This window comes from Artemia franciscana, chromosome 15 (genome assembly GCF_032884065.1).
Source record: "Artemia franciscana chromosome 15, ASM3288406v1, whole genome shotgun sequence".
In the NCBI taxonomy this organism is placed as follows: Eukaryota; Metazoa; Arthropoda; class Branchiopoda; order Anostraca; family Artemiidae; genus Artemia; species Artemia franciscana.
Genome location: NC_088877.1, coordinates 87,392 through 113,199, shown reverse-complemented (window position 1 = coordinate 113,199; position 25,808 = coordinate 87,392). Strand labels below are relative to the sequence as shown.

Sequence of the window (25,808 nt, the reverse complement as noted above, 5' to 3'; positions counted from 1 at the left end):
CCTCCTGTTTTGAAAGAGGTAGATTTTACATGGCCGGTAGAAGATCAAAACAGGGTATTTATGCAGGCAGGATGATTTTTGAGCATCTCTACTCCTTCTGTAAACTACTCCTCCTGTTTTGAAAGAGGTAGATTTTACATGGCCGGTAGAAGATCAAAACAGGGTATTTATGCAGGAAGGATGATTTTTGAGCATCTCTACTCCTTCTGTAAACTACTCCTACTGTTTTGAAAGAGGTAGATTTTACATGGCCGGTAGAAGATCAAAACAGGGTATTTATGCAGGCAGGATGATTTTTGAGCATCTCTACTCCTTCTGTAAACTACTCCTCCTGTTTTGAAAGAGGTAGATTTTACATGGCCGGTAGAAGATCAAAACAGGGTATTTATGCAGGCAGGATGATTTTTGAGCATCTCTACTCCTTCTGTCAACTACTCCTCTTGTTTTGAAAGAGGTAGATTTTACATGGCCGGTAGAAGATCAAAACAGGCTATTTATGCAGGCAGGATGATTTTTGAGCATCTCTACTCCTTCTGTAAACTACTCCTCCTGTTTTGAAAGAGGTAGATTTTACATGGCCGGTAGAAGATCAAAACAGGGTATTTATGCAGGCAGGATGATTTTTGAGCATCTCTACTCCTTCTGTAAACTACTCCTCCTGTTTTGAAAGAGGTAGATTTTACATGGCCGGTAGAAGATCAAAACAGGGTATTTATGCAGGCAGGATGATTTTTGAGCATCTCTACTCCTTCTGTAAACTACTCCTCCTGTTTTGAAAGAGGTAGATTTTACATGGCCGGTAGAAGATCAAAACAGGGTATTTATGCAGGAAGGATGATTTTTGAGCATCTCTACTCCTTCTGTAAACTACTCCTACTGTTTTGAAAGAGGTAGATTTTACATGGCCGGTAGAAGATCAAAACAGGGTATTTATGCAGGCAGGATGATTTTTGAGCATCTCTACTCCTTCTGTAAACTACTCCTCCTGTTTTGAAAGAGGTAGATTTTACATGGCCGGTAGAAGATCAAAACAGGGTATTTATGCAGGCAGGATGATTTTTGAGCATCTCTACTCCTTCTGTAAACTACTCCTCCTGTTTTGAAAGAGGTAGATTTTACATGGCCGGTAGAAGATCAAAACAGGGTATTTATGCAGGCAGGATGATTTTTGAGCATCTCTACTCCTTCTGTCAACTACTCCTCCTGTTTTGAAAGAGGTAGATTTTACATGGCCGGTAGAAGATCAAAACAGGCTATTTATGCAGGCAGGATGATTTTTGAGCATCTCTACTCCTTCTGTAAACTACTCCTCCTGTTTTGAAAGAGGTAGATTTTACATGGCCGGTAGAAGATCAAAACAGGGTATTTATGCAGGCAGGATGATTTTTGAGCATCTCTACTCCTTCTGTAAACTACTCCTACTGTTTTGAAAGAGGTAGATTTTACATGGCCGGTAGAAGATCAAAACAGGGTATTTATGCAGGCAGGATGATTTTTGAGCATCTCTACTCCTTCTGTAAACTACTCCTCCTGTTTTGAAAGAGGTAGATTTTACATGGCCGTTAGAAGATCAAAACAGGGTATTTATGCAGGCAGGATGATTTTTGAGTATCTCTACTCTTTAACTATTCTATGGCGTAGGAAATTGTATAAATTAAAAGTCTACATCTGTTATAACCTACGAAAGCAATAAATCTTCCTGTAATTTTGGTTTGAATTTGCTTTTCTTTTAAGATTAAATGCATAATAATTAGACATATTATATATTAAATAAATTGATCCCTTTGCCAGGAATCCTCGTCATTTAAAATTTAATGTATTTTGTTTCATTTTGCATCCACTTTAATTGCTGTTTTTATTTGAAAGTTTTTCGCTATAAATATTTAAAAATAAACTTATTCCTACAAAAAAATATCCTGAAATATATTGCGTGTCACTACTGCTATTCTGGCGTCTGCCCTCCCCCTGGAGAATATTCCGTCGGCGCCCTTGCACACAGGGGAAACAATCATGGGTCAAAAGGAAGAATTACCCCTCCTCTGAGCCGTTCCTAAGACACCCGTCCAGAAAAATTAACGGCTGAGAATGCACATTTTCCGAATCTTCTTACCCCAATCATTGAAATTATTTAAATTTTGGAGGATATATCGATTATGAGAAAAAGCACGCCGACTAAAAATGTCAGTAAAAGTAGAAAATAGCGACTTTTCGCTAACTCTTAAAGTTGTTTTGCTAGATGAATGAGACTCTAAGGGACATATCTAAATCCCAGATTAGGGTCAGGGAGGATGATTTCAGATTTTTTACATCGACCCATTCCCTGCTGACAAGACCTGAAAGATTCTGTGCAGACAAGTCTGAACACTGATAACTCAGATTTTCCTTTTTATTCTTTCTTTTTCCTTGTTTCCACGTTCGTCTTGAAGCCTGTTTCTCCTGGGCTGTAGGCATTAACCACGATTTGAGCCAAATTCGTTTCTTCTTCTTCTTTCCAAAAGAACTTATTTTGCAAGCATCTTTCAAGCCTTGAAACTTGCACAGCTTGAAACACATTCTTAGACCTTCTTCTTCACCTCCTTGATTTTCTCCTTTTTCCTTTTCTCAGCTTCAACTAAGAGTCTGCATCTACTGCACTGTATGCATTAGCCTGGATTTGAGCCGGATTCTTAGCCAAATATAAATATTTAATTAAAATATTTTTTCTGTTTTTCAATTTTTTTAAATAAATTTGTCAATTTGTCAATTATTGGTACCCTTGTCACATTGCCCTTTCCCGAAAGACTTTGCTTATTGACACCCTTGTAAAATTGCCCCCCCACCCGAAATGTTAATGCAGACACTTCACAATACATTTCCAGACATTATATTACCTATATATTCATTCCTAATTCGAGCACAACAACTTTATAAACTAAAGAAAATCCAATTTTGTAGTAATTATTCTCTACTATCAAACAGTTCGTGGTAACGAACTGTAGTAAGGAGCGATCCGGCTCAATAAGAACCAAAACTCTAAAAAATTGAATTTTGATATCAATAGCTACATCAAAAGAATCGCATTTTAATGCTGGTTTTAAATATATAAGTTTCATCAAGTTTAGTCTTACCCATCAAAAGTTACGAGCCTGAGAAAATTTGCGTTATTTTAGAAAATAGGGGGAAACGCCCCCTAAAAGTCATAGAATCTTAACGAAAATCACACCATCAGATTCAGCGTATCAGAGAACCCTACTTAGCAATCAAAAGTTACGAGCCTGAGAAAATTTGCCTTATTTAGGAAAATAGGGGGAAACACCCCCTAAAAGTCGTAGGATCTTAACGAAAATGACACCATCAGATTCAGCGTATCAGAGAACCCTACTGCAGAAGTTTCAAGCTCCTATCTACAAAAATGTGGAATTTTGTATTTTTTGCCAGAAGACAAATCACGGGTGCGTGTTTATTTGTTTTTTTTTTTTGTTTTTTTTTCCCAGGGGTCATCGTATCGACCAAGTGGTCCTAGAATGTCGCAAGAGGGCTCGTTCTAACGGAAATGAAAAGTTCTAGTGTCCTTTTTAAGTGACCAAAAAAATTGGAGGGCATCTAGGCCCCCTCCCACGCTCTTTTTTTTCCCAAAGTCAACGGATCAAAATTTTGAGATAGCCATTTTGTTTAGCATAGTCGAAAATCATAATAACTATGTTTTTGGGGATGACTTACTCCCCCACAGTCCCTGGGGGGGGGGTTGCAAGTTACAAACTTCAACCAGTGTTTACATATAATAATGGTTATTGGGAAGTGTACAGACGTTTTCAGGGGGATTTTTTTGGTTTTGGGGGTAGGGTTGAGGGAGGGGGCTATGTGGGATGATCTTTCCTTGGAGAAATATGCCATGGGGGAAAAAATTCAATGAAAAGGGCGCAGGACGAATGTGGTCACGTTAGAAAAAAACGTCAAATTAAGAGCTTAACATACAATGCTGGGTGTTCGGAGCCTCTCTATTATGGAGTATAATTTGAAAATAATACAACTATACGAGCGATAAAACATATATACCACAACCATAACTCAACTAACGAAAGAACTGCTAAGAGATAACACAACTATAAAGCGAAAACAGGCGAAAACTAACGGGAAAATAAACGAACTAAGAGGTGGAAGGGGCCCAGAGAAAAAATATAATCCTTTTTCAATTTTGAGCCTAACTTCCGCAAAGGAGCAATAATGTCAGAAGCCCCGAAATACCGAATTATTTTCTTTTCAAACAGTTCGTGGTAAGGAACTGTAGTAAGGGGCGACCCGGCTCAATAGTAAACGAAATTCTAAAAAACGGAATTTTGATGCTAAAAGATACATCAAAAGAATCGAATTTTTACGCTGATTCTAAATATATAAGTTTCAATTAATTTAGTCTTTGTCATCAAAAGTTACGAGCCTGAGAAAATTTGTCCTATTTTGGAAAAAAGGGGGAAACATCCCCTAAAAGTCATAGAATCTTAATGAAAATCACACTATCGCATTCGGTATATCAGAGAACTCTATAGCAAAAATTTCAAGCTCCCATCTAAAAAATGTGGAATTTTGTATTTCTTGCCAGAAGACAAATCACGGGTGCGTGTTTATTTGTTTTTTTTTTTTTTGTTTTTTTTTTTTCCAAGGGGTCATCTTATCGACCAAGTGGTCCTAGAATGTCGCGAGAGGATTCATTCTAACGGAAATGAAAAGTTCTAGTGTCCTTTTTAAGTGACCAAAAAAATTGGAGGGCAAATAGGCCCCCTCCCATGCTCTTTTTTTCCAAAAGTCAACAGATTAAAATTTTAAGATAGCCATTTTGTTCAGCATAGTCGAAAACCATAATAACTATGTCTTTGGGAATGACTTACTCCCCCACAATCCCTGAGGGAGGGGCTGCAAGTTACAAACTTTGACCAATGTTTACATATAGTAATGGTTATTGGGAAGTGTACAGACGTTTTCATGGGGATTTTTTGGTTTGGGGGGTGGGGTTGATGGGAGAGGGCTTTGTGGGAGGATCTTTCCTTTGAGGAATATGTCACGGGGGAAGAAAAATTCAATGAAAAGGGCGCAGGATTTTCTAGCATTACTATAAAAAAACAATGAAAAAATAAACATGAAAACGTTTTTTCAAATGAAAGTAAGGAATAGCATTGAAATTTAAAACGAACAGAGATTATTACGCATATGAGGGGTTCTAAAAATACTTTAGCATAAAGAGCGAGGTATTTAGGAGGAGATAAATACCTCGCTCTTTATGCTAAAATATTTTTAGTGATTTCAACTATTTATTCTACGGCCTTTTTGATTCAGGGGTCATTCTTAAAGAATTGGGACAAAACTTACGATTTAGTGTAAAGAGCGAGGTATTAACGAGGGTACAAACCCCCTCGTACACATAATAAAAATATAAGAATATAAAAGTTTGTTACGTAAGTTAATTCTTAAGTTACGTATATTTTTTACTAATAAAAACGTTCGTTGAATATTAAAAGTTCTAGTAGCCTTTTTAAGTAACCGAAAAATTGGAGGGCAGCTAGGCCTCCTTCCCCACCCCTTATTTCTCAAAATCGTCTGATCAAAACTAAGAGAAAGCCATTTAGCCAAAAAAAAATTAATATACTAATTTCATTTCAATAATTTATGTGCGGAGAGCCAAAATCAAACATGCATTAATTCAAAAACGTTCAGAAATTAAATAAAAAAAAAACTAGTTTTTTTAACTGAAAGTAAGGAGCGACATTAAAACTTAAAACGAACAGAAATTACTCCGTATATGAAATGGGTTGTCCCCTCCGCAGTCCCACGCTCTTTACGCTAAAGTTTTTAATTGTTTCAAAAAGTAGAATTGTGGCAAAGAGTCAAACTTTAGCGTAAAGAGCGAGGGACTGCGGAGGGGACAACCCATTTCATATACGGAGTAATTTCTGTTCGTTTTAAGTTTTATTGTCGCTCCTTACTTTCAGTTAAAAAAAACTAGTTTTTTTTTTATTTAATTAAAGGTAGGCCTGAATCAACAACGACGCTCTACCCATGCTCTCCCTAACAAGAGATTAAATAAAAAAAAAAACAAGTTTTTTAAATGAAAGTAAGGAGCGACACTAAAACTTAAAACGAACAGAAATTACTCCGTATATGAAAGGGGCTTTTCCTTCTCAACGCCCTGCTCTTTACGCTTAAGTTTGACTCTTTCTCTTAACTCTACATTTTAAAACAGTAAAAAACTTTAGCGTAAAGAGCGGGGCGTTGAGAAGGAAAAGCCCCTTTCATATACGGAGTAATTTCTGTTCGTTTTAGTTTTAATGTCGCTCCTTACTTTCATTTAAAAAACTTTTTTTTTTATTTAATTTCTGAACGTTTTTGAATCAATGCATGTTTTGATTTTGGCTCTCCGCAGAAGAATAATTAAAACGAAATTTGTGTATTTTTTTTTTTTTTTGGCTAAATGGCTTTCTCATAATTTTGATCGAATGGTTTTGAGAAAAAAAGAGCGGGGGAGGAAGCCTAGTTGCCCTCTGATTTTCGGTTAATTAAAAAGGCAACTAGAACTTTTAATTTTTTATGAATCTTTTGATAAGTAAAAGATATACGTAACTTATAAATTAGCTTACGTAAAGAACTTTTGTATTCTTACGTTTTTATTACATATATGAGGGGTTCGCCCCCTCGTCAGTACCTTGCTCTTTACACTAAAGCTTAAATTTTGTCCCAATTCATTAAGAATGACCCCTGAATCACAAAAGCCGCAGAATAAATAGTTGAAATTACTAAAAATACTTTGGCGTAAAAGAGCGAGGTATCAGGAGGAGGTGAGCCCCTTATATGGGTAATAATTTCTGTCATTTTAAATTTTTTTTGCTGCTGTTTACTTCCAGCTGAAAAAAAACTTTTTCATTGTTTTTTTTTTAAGTAATGCTAGTAAATCCTGCGCTCCCTTCATGGAAATTTTTTCCCCCATGACAAATTCCTCGATGGAAAGTTCCCCCAGCATATTCCCCTCTTCTCAACCCCTGCCTCCAACCAAAAAATCCTCCTGAAAACGCCTGTACACTTCCCAATGACCATTACTATATGTAAGCACTGGTCAAAGTTTTGAACTTGTAACCCCTCCCACGGGGACTGTGGGGGAGTAAGTCGTCCCCCAAAGACATATTTATATGGTTTTTCGACTGAATCTCAGAATCCCAGAAAATGGCTATCTCAGAATTTTGATCCGTTGACTTTGGGAAAATGATTAGCGTGGGAGGGGGCCTAGGTGCCCTCCAATTTTTTTGGTCACTTTAAAAGGGCACTAGAACTTTTCGTTTCCCTTAGAATGAGCCCTCTCGCAACATTCTAGGACAACTGGGTCGATACGATCACCCGTGGAAAAAAAAAACAAAAAAAAAAACAAATAAACACGCATCCGTGATCTGCCTTCTGGCAAAAAATATAAAATTCCACATTTTTGTAGATAGGAGCTTGAAACTTCTACAGTAGGGTTCTCTGATACGCTGAATCTGATGGTGTGATTTTCTTAAAGATTCTATGACTTTAAGGGGGTGTTTTCCCCTATTTTCTAAAATAACGCAAATTTTCTCAGGCTCGTAACTTTTGATACAAACTTTTGTTTGTAACTTTTGATCGTAACTTATATATATATATATATATATATATATATATATATATATATATATATATATATATATATATATATATATATATATATGTGTGTGTGTATATACATATATATATATATATATATATATATATATATATATATATATATATATATATATATATATATATATATATATATATATATATATATATATATATATATATATTAGCTGATATATTAATCCGTTTAAAAAGCAAAAAAATAAATCAAACTTCTCTCTCATCATATTCTAATCATAAAAAAAAGAAGAGAAGAACGAAACAAATAAAAAAATCCAAACAAGTATAAATCATCGCTAAAAAAATACTTTATTTTCCAATTTATTTTTAAATAGCCAATGTGCTCAGCCACCCAAACGCCACTCGGAATATTATTCAAATTACCAGCGATAAATGAAATCGTTCGTGTGACGTCTCAATATTCAAATAGAAAATCATCAGCATTCCGAGTAGCCTATCATATGAGTGAAGGGCCCCACCAACATGAAGGAAAATACTAAAAGCCGAAGAAAATATACTATTTCAACCATTTCCAATGTATTCTTTCAATTATTGTATATACTGAATAAGGATATATAGTTAGTAATCTATTAAATTATATTATATAACTAAATGACATAGTTGGAATAATTTTTCAGTGCCATATTCCAACATTAATAGACAAAAAAAGAGCTTACTTGAGACTAGCACTATGTCTGCCTTAATGGGGGAAAAAATTCAAAAATAGTCATAATTTCTAATAGAGGGAGCTGTGACTAATTATTAATTAGTACATATAAAAGACTTGGATTTTCTTACTTAATAATGTACGTCTGTTTTCAGACAGAGTCCTCTTCTGCCGCTTTGGTTTTTTCCCCCTCAACTTCTTTCTTAGTCGAGGCGACGCTGAATGCCCAGCAACAATTTGACAAAGTATAAAGGTTAAGATTAACATCATTAACAATGGTACACATATCTCCACAGGACTTATTCCCTACAAAAGAAAAATTACTGAAAAAGCAATATAGACTAAGAGAGAAAAATTTCCTGCCCCTAAACGAGAGCTAATCTTTATTAAAACTTAAAGGTACCAAAATAAATCTATTTGCTTCATTAGTGCTAAAGCCTTATCTTTTATAATGCACCTTTGGATAGTTTCAGTTTTACCAGAACTTTGTGACATTTTACTTACCTATTTATGCATTGGAATGCGACTTCTATAAATTTTTTGTATTTTTGAAGTTCAATTGAGGGATTAAACGTATATAGCGTATATCACTTATAACACAAATTGAAATATTATATTATTATAAATTATACATATAATATAATATAAAAAATATATAATTATATATATATTTATAATATAATAAATAGTTTTATTATAATAAAACTTATCCCATCTCGGTTTATTCCTTTAACTTAAAGCGATAGCAGTTTCATTATCCCTAAATTTTCTCAAGATTTCCCTGAAATTCCCCGGATAAAACAACAACTACACCTTAACGGCCACCCCCCAAGAAGTAACAAACTTGTCCAAACTTATGAAGGGTGGCAAAATACACACTAAAGCAATAAAAATCCAAAATTCTGGTCGCAATATACTTCCTTATCCACACCAAGTACCTTATAACAAAACATTTTCGTCAAATATATTATTCTTTTCAAACAGTTCGTGGTAACGAACTGTAGTAAGGAGCGACCCGGCTCAATAGTAACCAAAACTCTCAAAAGAATCGCATTTTAATGCTGATTTTAAATATTTAAAATTAATTTTTAAGTTTAATCAAGTTTAGTCTTACCCATCAAAAGTTACGAGCCTGAGAAAATTTGCGTTATTTTTGAAAATAGGGGGAAACACCCCCTAAAAGTTATAGGATCTTAACAAAAAGCACACCATCAGATTGAGCATGTCAGAGAACAAACCATACTGTAGAAGTTTCAAGCTCCTATCTACAAAAATGTGGAATCTTATATTTTTTGCCAGAAGGCAGATCACGGATGCGTGTTTATTTGTTTGTTTGTTTTTTGTTTGTTTTTTTTTCCCAGGGGTGATCGTATCGACCCAGTTGTCTTAGAATGTTGCGAGAGGGCTCATTCTAACGGAAATGAAAAGTTCTAGTGCCCTTTTTAAGTGACCAAAAAAATTGGAGGGCACCTAGGCCCCCTCCCACGCTAATTATTTTCCCAAATTCAACGGATCAAAATTCTGAGATAGCCATTTTATTCAGCGTAGTCGAAAAACCTTATAAATATGTCTTTGGAGACGACTTACTCCCCCACAGTCCCCGTGGGAGGGGTTACAAGTTCTAAACTTTGACCAGTGCTTACATATAGTAATGGTTATTGGGAAGTGTACAGGCGTTTTCAGGAGGATTTTTTGGTTGGAGGCAGGGGTTGAAAAGAGGAGGATATGCTGGGGAAAATTTCCATCGAGGAATTTGTCATGGGGGAAGAAAATTTCCATGAAGGGAGCGCAGGATTTACTAGCATTACTTAAAAAAAAACAATGAAAAAATAAATATGAAAAAGTTTTTTTCAGCTGGAAGTAAGCAGCAGCATTAAAACTTAAAACGAACAGAAATTATTACCCATATGAGGGGTTCACCTCCTCCTAATACCTCGCTCTTTACGCTAAAGTATTTTTAGTAATTTCAACTCTTTATTCTGCGGCTTTTGTGATTCAGGGGTCATTCTTAATGAATTGGGACAAAATTTAAGCTTTCTAAAGAGCGAGGTACTGACGAGGGGGCGAACCCCCTCATATATGTAAAAAAACATGAGAATTCTTTACGTAAGCTAATTTATAAGTTACGTATATCTTTTACTTATAAAAAGATTCGTAAAAAATTAAAAGTTCTAGTTGCCTTTTTAATTAACCGAAAATCGGAGGGCAACTAGGCTTCCTCCCCAGCTCTTTTTTCCTCAAAATCATTCGATCAAAATTATGAGAAAGCCATTTAGCCAAAAAACATAAATATACAAATTTCGTTTTAATTATTCCTCTGCGGAGAGCCAAAGTCAAAACATGCATTGATTCAAAAACGTTCAGAAATTAAATAAAAAAAAACAAGTTTTTTTAAATGAAAGTAAGGAGCGACATTAAAACTTAAAACGAACAGAAATTACTCCGTATATGAAAGGGGCTTTTCCTTCTCAACGCCCCGCTCTTTACGCCAAAGTTTTTTACTGTCTTAAAATGTAGAGTTAAGAGAAAGAGTCAAACTTTAGCGTAAAGAGCGGGGTGTTGAGAAGGAAAAGCCCCTTTCATATACGGAGTAATTTCTGTTCGTTTTAAGTTTTAATATCGCTCCTTACTTTCATTTAAAAAAACTTGTTTTTTTTTATTTAATCATATCCCAAAAGTCATAGTTATTAAAATTATACCCCTGACTATCCATATTATCTAGACTCTGCCTGGAAATTAACGGTCGTAAAAACAAAGAAAGTTGTATTTACACTGACTTAGAAAGGGGACTTGGAATTGCGGGGAAAGGGGAAAACCTTTTTTCTGGTCTCGACCAAACAATGCACGCTAAATTTTATTTTTTATGCCTATTCTCTGGCAGGCTGTTTGGCTACACAGAGGTGAAAAGTCGTCATTTTTGTCTTTGTGGGGGGGGGGAGATGAAATAGAATCGTTTAGTGGAGGAGTAGGAACAAATATTCTTTCAACAGAGTATGTTTTTTGTTTTTTGTTTTTTTTAGGTGTAAAACCATAACCATTTTGTTGATAGGTTTAATTAAACGGTGACGAATTTTATGAGCAATTTGGTAAGTATACCCTGTTTCGTCTCAGGGCTCGGGGATCTATTAGGTACTTTCGTGAAGTTTTCCTTTTTTGAAGGGGAGAGGTAAGAGAACTTACCTCCTCCCATGAGAAAAGGGGAAAACTATCTTCTCTTCAGTCATCACAAAACAGTGTATGCCACAGTTTTTTGTTTGTGACGAATTTTGGTGACAAACTTTATGAGCAATTTGGTAAGTATACCCTGTTTCGTCTCAAGGCTCGGGGATATATTAGGTATTTTCGGGAAGTTTTCCTTTTTCGAAGGGGAGAGGTAAGAGAACTTACCTCCTCCCAGGGGAAAAGGGGAAAACTAACTTCTCTTCAGTCATCACAAAACAGTGTATGCCACAGTTTTTTGTTTGTCTGCCGTCTACCATGCTGTTTAAATAGAAAAATTGTAAACAACAAGCTACTACTACTACTAGCAACTCACTGCAGCACCAAGCCGCCTGAGGCCAACACCACTACACACGCTCCTCGTCCAAACCAATCTATTCAAAGTCTCCCTCTTTCCAACCTCCCACGAAGTTGGCATTTCCTTTAAATCTTTCTTTATGACATCCTCCCATCCCAATCGCGGATAGGCAATCTGTCATCCTTCATCCGCAGAACGTGCCCTAGCCATATCAAACTTTCTCTCATTATATCCCTAGAAGGCGGAACTGAACAACACTTTTCGTGCAGCCTACTGTTTGAAATACGGTTAGTCAGCCGGGTACCCACAACAATCCGTAGAGAATTTCTCTGGAAAACATCTTGCAAATCTTCATCCGCTTTTCGGAGCACCCAATCAATCTTTTCTTTACCCAACGTCACCTTTCATCTTTCATCTTTCACCTTTCATCTTCATCTTCGTCGTCACCTTATTCCTAGCCTTAGCGACTTAGTCTTCTTAACATTAATTTTCAAACCTATTCTAGCACCCCAAACTTGCAAAACCTCTAAAAGTTCCTTCGTTTTGCTTACACTTTCATCTAGGCTGCTTAAATCGTCAGCATAATCTAAGTCCAGGAGAGTTTTCCTCGCCATTTGATTCCGTGGTCTCCCATTGCCTTTCCTGTGCTTCTTAAGACAAAGTCCATAAAAAAATCCATATAAAGGGGGATGGAACACAACCCAGCTTAACTCTTGATTTAATACAAAACAAGCCGCTAACCTAATTTCCTACCTTATCCGCAGTAGTGTTAATGTCGAACATAGCACTCATCACTTTAATGTATTTGTCTGGTATACCTTTGCTAAACTACTACTAATAATAATAATAACTCACTGCAGCACCAAGCTGCCTGAGGCCAACACAGCTACGCACGCTCCTCCTCCAACCTAATCTATTCAAGGCCTCCCTCTTTACACCCTAAAGCTCTTCTATTAACATAACTGGGCGCTTACTCATGATCTATAAAACTGAGGACCAGAGACGTTTGATAACCTACGCACTTATGAATTATTAACCTAAGAGTGAAAATTTGATCGACACTTCCTCTACCTTTTCTAAAACCCCACTGTTTTCTTAAAATTTCGTCTGCAGCATCTCTCAGTCTAAAAAGTATCATTTTACTAAGTAATTTGTTACCTACAGGGACCAGACTACTGCCTCAATAATTACCACACTCACTCTTATCACCTTTCTCGTACAGTGGTTTAATTAAGGTTTTCCTAAAATCACTAGGTATTTCCCCTTTGTCAAAAATTAAATAAGAAAAAACTAGTTTTTTTAACTGAAAATAAGGAGCGAAGTTAAAACTTAAAACGAACAGAAATTACTCCGTGCATGAAAGGGGCTGTTCCCTTCTCAACGCCCCGCTCTTTACGCCAAAGTTTGACTCTTTCTCTCAATTCTATTTTATTAAACAGTAAAAAACTTTAGCGTAAAGAGCGGGGCGTTGAGAAGGGAACAGCCCCTTTCATACACGGAGTAATTTCTGTTCGTTTTAAGTTTTAAGGTCACTCCTTATTTTCAGTTAAAAAAACTAGTTTTTTTATATTTAATTTCTGAACGTTTTTGAATTAATGCATGTTTGATTTTGGCTCTCCGCACAGAAATCATTAAAATTAAATTCGCATATTAATTCTTTTTTTTTGGCTAAATGGCTTTCTCTTATTTTTGATAAGACGATTTTGAGAAAAAAAAGAGGTGGGGGAGGAGGCCTAGTTGCCCTCCAATTGTTTGATTGCTTGAAAAGGCAACTAGAACATTAAATTTTTAACAAACGTTTTTATTAGTAAAAAATATACGTAACTTAAGAATTAACTTACGTAACTAACTTTTAGCTTAAATTTTGTCCAAACTCTTTAAGAATGAACCCTGAATCAGAAAGGCAGTAGAATAAATAGTTGAAATTACTAAAATACTTACAATTTAAATAAATAAAAAGAGTGTAAGTGCATCAAGTTTGTCAAAGAGCATAGATAGAATCTTTTGGGAATGATAATAAGTTTTGTTTTTCAGGTCATTATCAAAGGTTATAAAATTAAATTAAAAATACTGTTTGTGTGAGGATTAAAAATTGTTGAAAAGTTTCTCCAACATACAAATAGCAACCCATACTATGGATTCTTATTGAAGAAAACTGAAAAGATATACAATATTTTTTTCCATGAAAAATACTGTGTCAATAAAAACGACCAGAAACTAATTTAAAAAAACATAATCTAAAGACCAGAACATAATTTGTGCTTTACTGAAAACAAAATATGTTTGAAATATTTTCACCTTTCTTACTTCCATAAATGAAAAATTATCTAAAGTTTAAGAAAGAAAAGTCAGTATATGCCAATTAAACTGACAATCCATGGTCATTAGTTTGCCTGTTTCAGTACAGCGCAAATGATGTTCTGGTCTTGAGAAGGCATATGGTTTGTCAGCCCTACTCATGTTAATTTTTGCTCGTTCTGAGTTTGACTCGGCTATTTATTTTAATTTCTGTTCGTTTTGAATTTAATTTATTTATTTATAGTGATTTGTGATTGTTTTACGCATCAAAGATTGTTTGACTTTATTTTTGCTCATTCTTGGCTCAACGGAGCTCTTTACTTTTCTTTGAAAAACTTATTATGTTGAATTTTTTTTTTTAATTTATAAGTATAAATGGAGGACGCAGTGTAGGCGCCCCGAAAAACGTTGGAGGATTGGTTTTCCAGAGGGATTGTCTACAGATTCATTAGGATACCCGTCTGACTGATCGTATATCAAACAGTAAGCTGCAGGTGGTTTTATCCTGCATACTAGGGCTATAGCCCTACATTCGAGGGCTATAGTGAGAGAAAGGTTGAGATGGCTAGGATATGTTCTGCAAATGAAGGATGACACTGCCAAACATCGTTCTTTTCGACCAACCATCTAAAACAAGCAATACGGATCTGGCCCAAATCTGTCTTCTTCAATAACGAATACATACCAGTCAAAAACAAGACAGAATGGTGACAATACGTGGAAAACGTTGAGGTAAATAGTGTTGACCTTGCATTAAATAGTGTTGAACAACATTAAATAATGTTGACTCTAACTGAGTTGACCTTGGAGTAGCATCGTCGCTTCTCTTGCAGATTTGCTTTTGTTGCTGCTTTTCTTTAATTTTTTATGTTTATTGCCATATAGCTGTTACCTTTGAGCTACTAAAGCGAATAAACATATTCACCTATTTTTTTAAAGTGAGCTAGGCTCACGGTACTACTTTTTACCCTTCAAAGAAGACGCAAACATATAATAACGAAAACAAAATATACAAAAGTAAGTAAAAAATGGAAGAATTTGATACATACTTCAAAATAGAGTTTCTGGGTATCATCAATTGTTCCTCCCGCTGTCAAGAAATATGATGCCATTGAACCCATTTGAATGATATAGATGGCGACAAGAAACCAAAATGCCTTCGGGTGAGTATGCCTGCTCCACCAGTTTCTGTACAATGGAAGCAAGAATAACTTAAAGAATGACTGCCGACAAATCGTGAAAAAACCATGCTTTGGCTTAAGCTTAGGAAATGAAGTGCCTGAAAGTGACAGAGTTTTGAATTCTAATAGAAAAAGAGCATTTTGACCTGCATTTATTGCTACAGGATCTAAGAATTCTCCACGATTTCTATTTCCAGCCTCCAATTTCCATTCTAAAGCATAGAAAATAAAATTGGCAAGCGATGTTCAGATGAATGAAGGTGATGAAATGCAGATTACATCACTCCCAAATTCAATTTTCATTTCTCGATAAATTTCGTGCTTTTAAGAAAACATAAACAAAACAGAAAGGGCTATTAACCCCGTACGTATGGCCATATTCAGCGGTTAACCAAACTGACTTCCTCCACCCTCCTTAATGGCTGGAAAGATGTTTTTTCCCTCCCGCATGGATTTAATCTTGGGTAGAAGCTTAAATATACCGGTTCAGGGCACTTTAATTATGAAAATTGTATCAATTTGAAAATTTTATTCTTTCAAAATTTCCGAATAGAAACCCTTAAAACAAATTCTCATTCTAGAGAACTGAGCTATGATAGCTCTTCATTCTAAGGGTGATTAGGGGTTTCTGCTTCATGAACGGGGTCAAAACATTATAAAGTGAAACTCTAGCTAAAAAGAAATTATCCATTTTCCAACATTCCCACTTGTTCTTCCTATATGCAATACGATTTTAAAAATTCTAATTAATCAAGTAGTTTTTGTTACGCAGTTACCATACCCAAATGTGTTTTCACTTCAGTTCTAAAGGATAGTAATAATACCATGTTATTTATGAGCTTAAATATTAATTGAGATTTTAATTATTCACTGAAATTCATCAGATGACTGAGGAAATAATAAGAGTTCAGTGGAATCAATCCACAAAAGTTAAGGGACATCATGAAACTTATAATTCATATTTAGTTGAAATGATACTACGACAGGTGAACTTGCTAATCCCGACTGTGAGAACTAAGAATAAAATTAGTAATAGAGATGACTATTCTCAGCCAAAAGTACATATTTATAGCAAATAAACAAATGTAATAGTTTTAAACGATTTATAGAAAGGGATAAATCAAGAAAAATATAATTAGAGGATTTTTGCTCATTTTCTTATCGAAACTGTTTTTTTTTTTTTTTTTCAAGAAAAATTGGGCTATTCAGCTAAAATCTCTGATTTTCTAGAGAAAACTTTGTGGGACTCGAAATTTTGGCAACTTCACACAGAATTAAGCAAAACAAAAACACTGCAAGTAAAAAAAAAAAAAAAAATAATATCAAAATATCATGGGAAACATAAAATCTCGTTTGTATGAGGTTTTTTATGTCTTCTCACTCTCGTTTTATTAGTCAAGATAGTAAACTCGTATCTGGCTTAGAAAGATCAATCATTTAGATTAATATAACACCTTATACATTTCTGCTACTACTTATTTTCAATTATGAAAGACCCAGGAAACTTTTAAAAGTAATCCAGATTAACCATAGCAATTAAACAGGGCAACAGTTAAGTTATTAAATATTAAACTAATACTTTTTATTTCACCGTTTTATTTCCAAATACCTAAATTGAAGTCATAGCTTTCTGGGAACAAGGGTCAGATTGAAGGGAATGCCCACTGTTCGTCACCTGGTTTACGTCTCAGAGCACCACTTGTTAGGTCACACAATTTATACTTGCACCACCCTCGTTCCGAATGATACATTTCTACCCCACACAACACGGTGTACGGGGTATTTTAAAGTGGGCCGGCTAGATTTACCTAATGATTCGGGGATGAAAAGAAAACCTTAAAAATAAAAACCTTTCCTGGTTTAGGTTTTAAATAATGTACCAAAAAGTTTTCTGCTCTTATTTTACTATACGTATTTCAATATTACTATATTTATTAAGTACTAAATTACGTATAATTTTATATTTGATTTTAGTTTATTCTTTTACACTATTTTATAAGTAAAATATTCCGAACAGGTTTTCCAGACGTCCTTTGGAGAGTATGTCCTCCCTTTTCACCTCTATCCTCCCTTATTTTAAAAGAAATCCATATTTGTCATCCAAATTGTGTTAAACCAAAACACTTAAATAACCATGATTCCCCCGACAGAGAACTAAACAGTATTAAAAATATATATTATAAATAAAATGTATAAAATTTTGCACATTGCAACAGAGCCTTTATGTTTTGGGATATTTGGAAATGGCATCTCCGAAGAACAGTGTTACACTGCACACAAGTCTCGCATTGGCAATATTGAACTAAATTGGCATAAATATATCATCATCACCATCTTCAATGAATAATCTTTTTGTCAAGTTTATCAAACAGTTCGTGGTAACGAACTGCAGTAAGGAGCGACCCGGCTCAATAGTAACCGAAACTCTAAAAACGGAATCTTGATAGAAATAGTTACATCAAAAGAATCGCATTTTAATGCTGATTTTAAATATATCAATTTTGTCAAGTTTAGTCTTACCCATCAAAAGTTTCTCCCCCTCATGATAAATTCCTCCATGGAAAGATCCTTCTATGTAACCTCCTCCCCCCGACCCACCCAACCCCCCCAAGCGAAAAAGTCCCCTTAAAAACATCTGTACACTTCATAATAACCATTACTATATGTAAACAATGGTCAAAGTTTGTAACTTGCAGCCCCTCCCCTGGGGACTGGGAGGATTAAGTCGTCCCCAAAGACATATTTATTAGGTTTTTGACTATCAATCAATCAATCAACATTTATTAATTCAAATTAAAAATATACAAAACAATATTGTTTATGACTAAGTTGAACAGAATGGCTATCACCCACTCGTAAGTTATAAATTTTCTAATTTTTCCTCTCCCTTTTGCCCCCCAGATGGTCGAATCTGGGAAAACGACTTTATCAAGTCAAATTGTGCAGCTCCCTGACACGCCTACCAATTTTCATCGCCCTAGCACGTCCAGAAGCACCGAACTCGCCAAATCACTGAACCCCTCCCCCAACTCCCCCAAAGAGAGCGAATCCAGTACGATTCTGTCAATCACGTATCAAGGACATTTGTTTATTCTATTCACCAAGCTTCATCCCGAGTCCTCCACTCCAAGTGTTTTTCCAAGATTTCCCCCTCCAACTCCCCCCAATGTCAAAAGATCTGGTCGGGATTTGAAATAAGAGCTCTGAGACATGAATTCCTTCTAAAAATCAAATTTCATTACGATCCGATCATCTATTCGTAAGATAAAATGCCCCAATTTTCATGTTTTCCAAGAATTCTGGTTTCCCCCTCCAACTCCCACCGAAGGCACAGGATCTGGTCGGAATTTGAAATTAGAACTTTAGAACACAAGATCCTTCTAAATATCAAATTTCATTAAGATCTGGTCACCCTTTCGTAAGTTACAAATACCTCAATTTTCAAAATTACCCCCCCTCCCAATTCCACCGAAGAGAGCAGATCCGGTCCAGTTATGTCAGTCACGTATCTTAGACAGGTTTCTATTCTTCCCATCCAGTTTCATCCTGATCTCACCGCTTTAAGTATTTTCTAAGATTTCCGGTCCCCCCAACTGCCCCCCCCCCCCAATTACACTTGATCCGGTTGAGATTTAAAATAAGATATCGGAGTTACGACGTCCTTCTAAATATGAAGTTTCATGAAGATCCGATCACTCCTTCGTAAGTTAAAAATACGTAATTATTTTTTTTTCAGAATTACCCCCACCCCCAATTGAGCGGATCCGTTCCAATTATGTAAATCACGTAATCAAGACTTCTGGTTATTTTTCCAACCAAGTTTCATCCCAATCCCTCCAATCTAAGCGTTTTCCATCATTTTAGATTTCCCCACCCCAAACTTCCCCCAATGTGTCACCAGATCCGGTCAGGATTTAAAATAAGAGCTTTGAGACACGATATCCTTCTAAATATCAAATTTCATGGAGATCCAATCACCCGTTCGTAAGTTAAAAATACCTCATTTTTTCTAATTTTTCAGAATTAACCCCCCCCCCCAACTACCCCAGAGAGAGCGGATCCGTTCTGGTTATGTCAATCATGTGTCTAGGACTCGTGTTTTTATTCCCACCAAGTTTCATCCCGATCCCTCCACTCTAAGTGATTTCCAAGTCTTAGGTTTCCCCCTCCCAACTCCCCCCCAATGTCACCAGATCCAGTCGGGTTTAAAATAAGAGCTCTGAGCAACGATGTCCTTCTAAATATCAAATTTCATTGAGATCCGATCACCCGTTCGTAAGTTAAAAATACCTCATTTTTTTATTTTTTTCAGAAATACCCCCCCAACTACCCCAAAGAGAGCGGATCCGTTCCGTTTATGTCAATCATCTATCTAGGACTTTTGTTTATTTTTCCCACCATGTTTCATCCCGATCCCTCCACTCTAAGTGATTTCCAAGTTTTAGGTTTCCCCCTCCCAACTCCCCCCCCCCCCGATGTCACCAGATCCGGTCGGGTTTAAAATAAGAGCTCTGAGCCACGATACCCTTCTAAATATCAAACTTCATTGAGATCCGATCACCCGTTCGTAAGTTAAAAATACCTCATTTTTTTTATTTTTTCATAAATACCCCCCCCCCCCAACTACCCCAAAGAGAGCGGATCCGTTCCGTTTATGTCAATCATCTATCTAGGACTTTTGTTTATTTTTCCCACCATGTTTCATCCCGATCCCTCCACTCTAAGTGTTTTCCAAGTTTTAGGTTTCCCCCTCCCAACTCCCCGCCCCCGTCACCAGATCCGGTCGGGACTTAAAATAAGAGCTTTAAGACACGATATCCTTCTAAATATCAAATTTCATTGAGATCCGATTACCCGTTCGTAAGTTGAAAATACCTCATTTTTTCTAATTTTTAAGAACTGCTCCCCCCCCCAACTACCCCAAAGAGAGCGAATCAGTTCCGATTATGTCAATCATGGATCTGGGACTTGCGCTTATTTTTCCCATCAAGTTTCATCCCGATCCCTCCACTCTAAGTGTTTTCCAAGATTTTAGGTTTCCCCCCCTCCAACTCCCCCCAATGTCATCAGATCCGGTCGGGATTTAAAATAAGAGCTCTGAGACACAATATCGTTCCAAAAATCAAATTTCATTAAGATCCTATCACCCGCTCATAAGTTAAAAATACTTCCTTTTTTCTATTTTTTGCGAATTAACCGGCCCCTCACTCCTCCCCAGATGGTCAAATCGGGAAAACGATACGCTTGCGTCCCTGATACACTTGCCAAATTTCATCGTCCTAGCTTACCTGGAAGTGCCTAAAGTAGCAAAACCGGGACCGACAGACAGACCGACAGACAGACAGACCGACAGAATTGGCGATTGCTATGTCACTTGGTTAATACCAAGTGCCATAAAAACTTAGTTTTTTTAATTAATTTCTACAAGGATAAAGGACATTGTCAAAGCTGATTTATACCTACATTGAAGGGACTTGCTGTGAATTTTACTAACAAAAGTTAGCTCCCGAACCTTCAAGGTACTTAGATCTCAGATCTTCAAGCTTTGTTAAATGTATTTCGAAATGAAAGCAGCGCTATCTATGCTTGGTTAATTTTAAAACTAACCTATTAGAAATACCAAAAATACCAAATCTCCTCCTTTTATTTGAACAAATTTCCTCCTTTGAGACAATTTCAGATGGTAAACTTGATTTCAAATGAGTTAAATTTGGGGTTTTTTGAAAAACTAGTTTTAGCTACATTAATTTCAGGTAGCTTTAATCAGGGGGTGGGTCAACTATAGAGAAGGAATTATAACTATTATGTAATTAAAAAGTACATATTTTGTACAATATTTTGAAATTAAGAGGGAGGATGAATGATCTCAAACATATCTCGTAGCTCGGCCACTGACCTTAATTATACTTATTTTAAGGCTAAGCTATTTCGAATAGACCATTTTGTAACAAATTAAAATTAATATTTTAACTTGATCTAGATATTAACTCCTCCCAATTTGCAGCTGAGTTTACGTCTGCACCTTAAACTTCAATATCTTAAACAATTTCTTTTAAACAGTTCGTGGTAACGAACTGCAGTAAGGAGCGACCCGGCTCAATAGTAACCGAAAACGGAATCGCATTTTGATGCTGATTTTAAATATATAAGTTTTTTACTGTTTTAAAAGGTAGAGTTGAGAAAAAGAGTTAAACTTTAGCGTAGAGAGCGGAACGTTGAGGAGGGAACAGTCCCTTTCATATACGGAGTAATTTCTGTTCGTTTTAAGTTTTAATGTAACTCCTTACTTTCAGTTAAAAAACTTGTTTTTTTATTTAATTTGGAAAAGAAGGCAGGTTCTTATCCCATAAGTAATGCTTAAAAACCTGAAACAAAGCCAACACATGAGCTAATACACATGTCATTTGCAAAACACCTACAAACACAAAGCACGTTTTTCAGATTAAACTTATTTATCGTGTAAATTCATTAAAATCTAGATAAGAAATCACGAGTTGACAGTTACATAGACAGGACTGCATCTAAAACTTTTGCGCGATAAGTTTAGAATTCCACAGGAGTTCCCGAACTTTCAACAATAGATTTAATCAGACTCTGAGCTAAGAAATGGTCTTAAGCAAATGAAATGGTTTTCAAAGATTCCCTGTGTTACTAAGTTAAAATACAGAGGGTTGGAATCCGGGAAAAGTGGAAAAAATGGGAGTTGTGCGCCCAGATTATTTTATCTTCCGAAGAGATCTTTCAAGCCAACCACTGGAAGGACCTTCCTTATGAAACATGAACAGCAAGCGCAAATGATATAAGAGAGACAGGGAATTATTCAACTTGCCACGGGGCCCGTCCCTCGTCAAAATCCTAAATTTTCCTCAATCTCTGGGCAATTGTTATTTCAAATTATAAAATAAGATGTGTCTTTATTACTGCCCCCCCCCGAGAAAAATACCTGTGTGTGTACATGAAAACAGTAACAACTAAAACGTGTAAAAATATAAAAACATAGAAAAAATTTATAAGACAGTGAATATAAGAAAAAAAACTTATTTATACAAGTCCGAATATTTACTTAGCATCTGGAAGCATGTATCAATAAAATATTACAACGGGCAAGATGTCAGATACAGGGGCGGATCCAAGGGTCAGGCGGACCACGGGCCCTCAAGTTTTTTCTGGTGCCGTCATTTGTCTTTTTTACCCTTTTTTTAAATAAACTTGTCAATTTGGTTAGTTTTAGGCACCCGTCACATTCCTCCCCCCCCCCAAAAAAAAATATTGCTCTAGCTAGATCCACCTTTGGTCAGCTATACATTATTGTACGTCCGAATTATCAACGGTATACTAATTTATAAAAAAATTTTCCACAAAATAAGTTTTTCAAAAGAATTAAAGAGCTGCATTAAACCAAAACTGAACAGAAAAAGAAACAAGTAATCTACCAAGCATACAACTAACACAAATGACTTACAACCCTATCCCCAGGGCAATGAGGGATTGCGTCACCCCTAGAAGCATTGTCTTAGTTCTTTGAACGATTTTAAGCAAAGTCATTATCTCACAATTTTAATCATATTTGTTTGGTGAAGAGGGGTTGTCAGAAGGGGGGAGCCAGCTGCCGTCCATCACTTTTGACTCTTAAAAGAGAACTATAAATTCCAATTTTTAGCCAAATTACGCTCATCTAAAATATATACAACTATCCCTTTCATAAAAACCTTAAGAAATCCCCTGAGCATAACTTATCCTTTCCCCAAGGCTCTGGGTTTTCTTTCAACCCCAAAAGTCTTGTTATATGATATTTAGGCTGTTTTGAATAAAATGGCCGGGAAAATACGACGTGTATGTGTGTGAGGAGGGGATAGCTTCCCTCCGATCACTTTGACTCTTAAAAAGAGAACTAGAACTTCGGATTATCAATCCAATGAGCACCTTCCGAAATTTATATGACCACGCTTTCAATCAAAACCTTATACAACCCAAAGGCATAAGTTACAATCCTTGCTCTGAGGGCTGGGAGGATTTGTTACCTCAAAGACTTATTTTCCGGACCTTTCAAATACGTTGAAAAAAAAAATTAGCGTTGGAAAAAAAATGGCTATTTCAAAACCTTGATTGGAAGTGTTTGGGGAAATGATGGGTGTGGGGGGAAATTCGCCGTCTGGTCACCTTCGACCATTAAAAAGGATACTAGCCCTCTCAATTTCGAACCAAATGAGCCCTTTTGAAGTTTCTACGACAACACTTTCTATAAAAACATTTTATGCCCAATGGCATAAAATACACCATTTGCCCTGAAGGGCCGTGGGGAGGGGGGATCATCATCAAAGACACAATTTTCGACCCTTTCAACTATGTTGTACAAAATATGTATCTTAAAATTTTGATTGAATTTGTTTGGCGGGAGAGGGGGGTTAGTTGCCCTACAATCTCTTTTGACTTTTAAAAATGGGCACTAGCCCTATCAATTTCCAATCGAACGAGTCCTTTTTGAAGTTTCTGCGACAACTCCTTCGATACGAAGTGCCTGTCTAAACAAAATTAAATAATACATTTTGCTACTGCGGTCACTATGATACGTAAAAATTTTAGGTATATGAAACAGTTCGTGGTAACGAGGTAACGTGGTAAAGAGGGAATAGTCCCTTCCATATACGGAGTAATTTCTGTTCGTTTTAAGTTTTAATATCGCTCCTTACTTTCAGTTAAAAAAAAACTTGTTTTTTTTTAATTTAATCTTTATTGGGGCGTCCGGTAAGCAAGTTTTTCTGTAAGGTTTTGGAATTTATGTTTGGAGATGAGGAAACACTTAGACCGGAGCAAGCGGGATTCATATCGACGTTTACTACTGTTGACCATATTTTTACTTTGGAGGTATTGAGAAGGAAATATGCTAGAGGGAGGAAGTGTCGGCTAGGCATAGTATTTTTCAACCTGAGGAGTGCTTTTGAATCGGTAAATAGAAAGTTGTCAATCGAAAGCATTAAATATAGGCCATATTGTTTTGTAGTAATAATAGCAGAGATGTATTGGAGCATGATGTTTGTAGTGGAAGATTATAGGATAATTTTCCCATTACACTGATTACGCCTCGTGTGGGAGTAAAATAAGGATCTAATTTATCTCATGATTTATTCTCACAGTTTATTAATTATTTACAAGGTTTTATGAAAAATAGTCGAGACACTCGTGTAAGTTTGGATTGATTTAGGCTATTGATTATGTTACTCGCGGATGACAGCTCTAGCCGCTGATAGTGGAGATAATCTTCAGAAGCAATTAGATATAATGAAGGATTATTTAGAAAAGAAGGATTTAGTTGCTCAGAATGTCAGAAAGTCCGTAGTGTCAGCATTTAAGAGCAAAAGAAAGATTGAACCTGAGGTTACATTTGGAGGAACAATGTTAGAGGTTAAAGAAGAATTTGTTAATTTGGGTGTTACGTTCAGCTCGCTAAAGGGGATATTTAGGCATGTAGAAGATCGTATATTAAAAGATATGGGGTTAATAAATATCCAATCGAAAATTAATTTAGGTTAGCTAGTTGACATGAGGACTCAGAAAAAAGTGTCACAGACAAAAGTGGCTTTTAGTCAAACAGTTTGTGGTAACGAACTGTAGTAAGAAGCGACCCGGCTCAATAGTAACCAACAATCTAAAAAACGGAATTTTTATAACAATAGTTATATCAAAGGAATCGCATTTTAATGCTGATTTTAAATATATAAGTTTCATTAAGTTTAGAATTACCCATCAAAAGTTACGAGCCTGAGAAAATTTGCCTTATTTTAGAAAATAGGAGAAAACATCCCTTAAAAGTCATAGAATCTTAACGAAAATCACACCATCAGATTCAGCGTATCAGAGAACCGCACATTAGAAGTTTCAAGCTCCTATCTACAATAATGTGGAATTTGGCATTTTTTGCCACAAGGTAGATCAAGGATGTGTGTTTATTTGTTTGTTTTTTTTTTGTTTTTGATTTTTGTTTTTTCCCCAGGGGTGATCGTATCGATCCATTGGTCCTAGAATTTCGTGTGAGGGCTCATTCTAACGGAAATTAAAAGTTCTAGTGCCCTTTTGTGACCAAAAAAACTGGAGGGCCCCTAGGCCCCCTATCGCGCTCATTTTTTCCCTAAATCACCGGATCAAAATTCTGAGATAGCCATTTTATTCAGCATAGTCAAAAAATCTAATAATTATGTCTTTGGAGACGACTTACTTCCTCACAGTCCCCTTGGGAGGGGCCGTAAGTTACTAATTTTGACCAGTGTTTACACATAGTAATGTTTATTGGAAAGTTTACAGACGCTTTCAGGGGGATCTTTTGGTTGGTTTGGGAGGGGTTGAGGGGGGGAAGTTATACAGAGGAACTTTTCATGGAGGAATTTGTCATGGGGGAAGAAAATTTCCATGAGGGATTTTTTTTTCATTTTTTAAAGAACAATGAAAAAAAAATATGAAAAAGTTTTTTCAACTGAAAGTAAGGAGCAGCATTAAA

The 25,808-nt window shown here is 35.9% G+C and overlaps 1 protein-coding gene across 4 annotated transcripts in view; it reads right to left on the bottom strand.

The window, feature by feature from the left end:
- LOC136036667 (protein phtf-like) overlaps nt 1-25,808 on the bottom strand; it is a 168,580-nt gene that overhangs the window by 97,234 nt on the left and 45,538 nt on the right. For all 4 annotated transcript variants that reach the window (XM_065718974.1, XM_065718971.1, XM_065718972.1 and 1 more), the window contains 2 exons: nt 15,185-15,414; nt 8,452-8,626 (listed from right to left, as the gene is read on the bottom strand). In XM_065718974.1, the coding sequence (XP_065575046.1) occupies nt 8,452-8,626; nt 15,185-15,414 (405 nt within the window). The remainder of the gene's footprint in view (nt 1-8,451; nt 8,627-15,184; nt 15,415-25,808) is intronic.